General features: G+C 41.2%; 1 protein-coding gene across 1 annotated transcript in view; it reads right to left on the reverse strand.

Moving 5' to 3' along the window:
* Positions 1–4,322, reverse strand: part of rtbdn (retbindin) — a gene marked incomplete at its 3' end in the record, with an annotated part of 14,412 nt that extends 10,090 nt beyond the window's left edge. Inside the window, 5 exon segments of the mRNA XM_014008890.1 lie at positions 54–150; positions 880–1,008; positions 2,211–2,310; positions 2,395–2,556; positions 4,074–4,322. Of these exon segments, the coding sequence (XP_013864344.1) occupies positions 54–150; positions 880–1,008; positions 2,211–2,310; positions 2,395–2,554 (486 nt within the window). The 5' untranslated portion in view covers positions 2,555–2,556; positions 4,074–4,322.
* Positions 4,323–4,937: the final 615 nt, after the last annotated feature.

A 4,937-nucleotide genomic window follows, 5' to 3' on the forward strand; every position in this document is an offset into this window, starting at 1 on the left:
AAAGAGGACCCTATAGTGAAGACAAAGAGTCTGATGTGTGAGGCACAGCGTACCTGCTGATACTGAACACAGGTCCCAGTACAGTTCTGTCCTCTGGGGTCTTTGGCCCAGTTACGAGCGCAGGTCATGTCCATCCTGCAGGCATTAAACCTGGGGAAAAAAAMCCCTGCTTGATTCTTTGCAACATGCAGCTTTTTATGAGTTAATTCTAACCCTTTAGCAGACTACTAGACAAACACTGACGAGTTTTAACATCTTTGGGTAGACATACTTTTAACATTTTGCTGATCACAGATATAAAACCATAATGGGACTTTGGTACACTTTGCATTTTGAATTAGAGGTGCCACCTAATGGACTTTGTTGCATTTGATCTGAGCCATTGCAGCTCTTTTGCACAAAGTTGTGCTAATAAGCTGCTGAAGGTCATTTTGAACCTGCTTCAGTAGAAAACTTGCAAAAAGAATGTGTTTTAAAGCATCTAAACATGACCATGTGTGGTAATTCTAACTACCATCTTTGTCACAGTAAGTTCCAATATTTATTTAAACTCCAACAATAAACTAATCAAAGTAGAATACGGCATCAGACACTAAACAGTTTTTTTCTTGTATTTCCATGAATATCTTGTGTTTTCACAGCAAATATAAAACAAAAGGWATGATCTAATTTCATTTCTAATCCAACTTTACAACCCCCCACCCCTCAATACATCTAAACTATTATGAGTACTGTCTCGCCTGTATGATATATTTTCACATTACTTTTACTGGGTAATTTATCAAAACAGTAATCTTTCCCCTGACAGTCCTAAATGTGAGGCGGGACAGATACTGATTTTGATTTAGGTTAGCTTGTCGGCATGTTTGGCAGCCTCACCAATCACGACAGAAGCTGTGGCAGAGCGGCACAGCCTGGATGTACGAGCGGCGGTGAGGATGGGGCCAGCGGGAAGCATCAGGGGAGCAGCGGTAAAAACACGCCACACGCTTCAGAAAGCCCTCACACCTGCAGAGACAGATGGGATCAGACTGTTTCAACACGATGCATCATGAAGTCTTAAACTCTTACGAACAAAGATTTGACTTTACATCTATTAGCTACGTTTGGCTTCTTGGTTTCACTTTGAATATTAACTAAAAACAGTCGAGGTTTGATGCTTAGCCGAGTGTTCTGAGGAAGAGTTGTGAATAATTAGTATCCTACCTGTTGTACATAATTTGTTTGAACAGTCTCAGGTTCAAGCTAACTGCTATTACAAGTGACCAAAGTGGATCATTGCCATCCTAAAACGAACCTAATCAAAACATAATCATTTGCTGGTCAAGTAAGCATTTTTTTTTACAAAACTTTATATCTCATGGCAAAAATACAAAACTTCCTGCCAGAAGGGATAACTGTTAGCTGCTGTGACCTGTGCCTATAATCTACAAAATTCCTTGTAAATAACTTTGGACAGTAAAGCCCTGCAAAGTTGCGTTTCACAGTTTGAGGTCTGAGTCTTTTGAGGATTTTTTCACAGAACCTGCAGTAATCCCCATAATTTCATGGAAACTGGAAATATACTGTACAGTATGAAGCATACTTCTCTTTCTCACGCTTTGTAGTGAGTTTTCATGCTGAATTGTTGAGGACAATGCAACTTACTCATTTTGTAACATAATCATAAATTCAGATCTATATAAAACAAATACAGTGTGACACACAGCCTGTGCTGACGCTCCACCCAGAGTGCAGCATTTCCACGTTCTAACAGATAACTGTTCAGCACTGTGTGATGAGTAGCTGCTAATTGTTTAGCTCTGATGTGTTTGTGTTTGGTTCTTAATGTGTTACGATGCTATTCAAATGTGCTGTAGGTCTTTTTTGGACTGCATCTAAAATTCATGTTTTTTCAAGATTTGCATGAACGTAAACCCTGTGACGATCAGGGCTTCGCTGTATTTTTGAATGGTAATGATTGAACACTTATAAAAGAGTGTTTGCATGAACTAATAGAAATATTTAGAGTGGAGTTGTTTTAGGATGGCAGCAATTCACTTTGATCAGAGGTGTGTTTGATCTAGCAATTTGCACATCAGTTTTTTCACACTTAAACGAAAAGCAGGAAAGGGAATATTTGTTCATAATTTTTCCACAGAACCCTGCTTTAAAATTACCAAACATCTCTTAAAAAATGAACACAGTATTTATGAGGGTATAAGACTTACTCAGGGCTCATAGGCCCACACTTGTCCCAGGGTTCATTCTTACTGCTGGCAGAGGGAACATAAGAGATGTCCTGGATGTGTTCCTCGGTGCAGCAGCTGTCTGCATCGGCAAAGAGAGGAAAGCAGCTTTATATTTCTGTCTGCCATCAAATTCAGCACTTATTCCACTAAACACAGTACTCACTCTCAGCATAGATTCCGCACTCTGTCAGGTGTGCCTCTGGGCCGGGCGTGGCCTTGTATTTCCCGTCTTGAAGACACGCCCCCTCCGAGAAGGCTCCACCTATCAGCGCAGCCACCAGGCATATGCAAATTAAAAGCAGAGGCGGAGCGGAGGCGGCCATCTCTGCAGAGAAAAAGTTTTAGAGTTTAGAGAGGCATGTCTGAATATGTTTGTCTGCCTGTTAGCAAAATATCTCATCAACCACTGAACAGATTTTCACAAATCTCTTCAAAAATAATTACTAGACATGCTTCTACAATTTATTAAAAATTAGTTAATTAGCTAATTAGATGATGTTCTTATTTATTTGGTCTCTTTTTGAAGCTTTGACCAAAACTGTCATGAAATTGATTTTTTTTGTTGCTGTTTTTTTTTATTCCCACAACAAAAGAGGCTAGCTTTAGCAGTTTTTCTGTCCATTTGTTTGCAAATATGTGTTTTACACTACTGCAAGGAGTGAAACATGTTAGATCATGCTAGTATAGTTTGTTTACCACTTCAGTAATCTCACTTCCATCCTTGAAGGATGACTTTTCTCTCAAATCCATCAGGAGTCACCTGTGAGAGAAGTTGCTGGATTGAAATGACTGAAATATGGTAAATTCTTTAGATAATGTATTTTTTGTATTACATTTCATGTAAATTATGTATTTTTTCTAGTTTGAAGTGTAAAACTAATGTTAAATGTTCCAATTCACTGTACATTTTTAGGTGTGTAATGTCACTGCTCTGACTGGAAACCACCCCTTTGAACACAAACTTAAAGTGGCTTGTGAACCACCAGTTGACCATCATGGTTGGAGTATGTTTTGTGGCACATTTTATTAGTGAACCAAGGGGATGAAATGGCTCTTTTGATTGTAAAGGTTGCAGACCCCTGGACTATACTTTCAGAGACACRGTCTCTGGGGTCACAGGGACACTTGGCCCACAGTTCACTTCCTCTGTTGACCCAGACAGGGTGAGCCTAATTAGCAGGGGCTGAGGCACCGTGCTGAGATGGATGACACATCCTTTAATCTGTCCGGTGTGTGTGGGCTAACCTACATAATGCGACTTAAACAAATCTGCCGGACGTGACTGAACGGCTCCGACTTGGCCCTGGTTTGACATGGTTGGGACACGATGTCCAGATGATTTGTGTTGTGGTTTAAATCAAACGTTGTCGTGTAAAACGTTTCAAAAAATTACTGTAAAAAACAAATAATTCCATCTCCTCCAGCATACCAGGAAATTGATGGAATTATCCATATAATAAATGGGAATCAGTCATGTTAAAGTCAAAGAAAACAGTTTATTTCTGTGATTTAATACATGAAAAAGGAAACATAAGTCTGTTTGGAGATCTGTAAGATTTAGACTGAAGTATCTGAAGGGGGATAAGCTGTTGCCTTGGTAATTCAGGCTTTAAAAAGGAGAAKATTTTCAAGGTGATGTGATTTTAAGAAGCTGAACAGTTTGAAGGGGTGTTRTGGAGGAGGAGGGTGTCTGTTTTCTTTAGGAGTTCAGTGACCTCCAGACCTCCAAAATGGATTTGTCCCCCCTTTCTGCTGCAGATCAACATTCTGATCCACTGAACAGATAGTTTTAATAATCTGATGACACCCATCAAATCAGCCTGCGTGCCTGTTTTTATGTACCTGTCGTTGAAGGCTGCTCAGTCCGGAATAGTCACCCCTGCTGGTTCTCTGCTCCCTGCTCGGTGGTGGATCCAGCTGCTGTGATGCTCCTGTCTCCTCCTCCACTTCCCGGTCTTCTCGTCTCCTGGTACTGCCTGTGGTCTTCGCTGCTCCAGGGGGGCCACTGCTCGCCACTTTGTTAGCGGTTCATCTGAAAAGCATTTCAGTGCCTTCCACCAGGCTCCTCATCCCCTCCCTCCATGTGCCACATGCTGGGAAGTCCTCTTTATCTCTCTCCTCCCTCCCTCCCTCTCTCACTTCCTTTCCTCCCTCACACACACATGCACACACACACACACACGCACACATGCACAATCAGGAGCTGGCTGTCTCCTCGTTAATCTCCCAATAGGATGTTTACCAAATCCTCCTTGTTGACAGTTCTCCTTCCCCTCCATAGGAACAGGCTGTAGACAGCAATTAGATTTGTCAAACCAAGCTTTAAACCCAAAAACTGATCTTTCATTTCAGGCGTGCAAACAGTTCCTGAGTTACACCTGAGGTCAGAGCTTTGTTTTTCAGATGACCACGGTCAGAGGAGGACATCAGGAGATTTAATACTCTATGATATGCTGAGAGCAGAGAAAACAAATCTCTGTAGAGCAAAGCACATTGCTGCTCTGCAAAAAAAAAAAAATCATTTAGTTACAAAAGCAGATTCAGCTTGTTTGTCTGACTGTTATGACTTCATAGCTTACCAAAACCTGATTAATCCCAATAAGGTCCAAAACCGTCACTAATAAAACCATGCAGTGGGCACACACACAGGGTCAGCCTGTGGCATAGGCAGTACAGGCAAATGCTAAGGGCATCGTCCATCTACGG

Source organism: Austrofundulus limnaeus, unplaced genomic scaffold (assembly GCF_001266775.1).
Source record: "Austrofundulus limnaeus strain Quisiro unplaced genomic scaffold, Austrofundulus_limnaeus-1.0 Scaffold53, whole genome shotgun sequence".
In the NCBI taxonomy this organism is placed as follows: domain Eukaryota; kingdom Metazoa; phylum Chordata; class Actinopteri; order Cyprinodontiformes; family Rivulidae; genus Austrofundulus; species Austrofundulus limnaeus.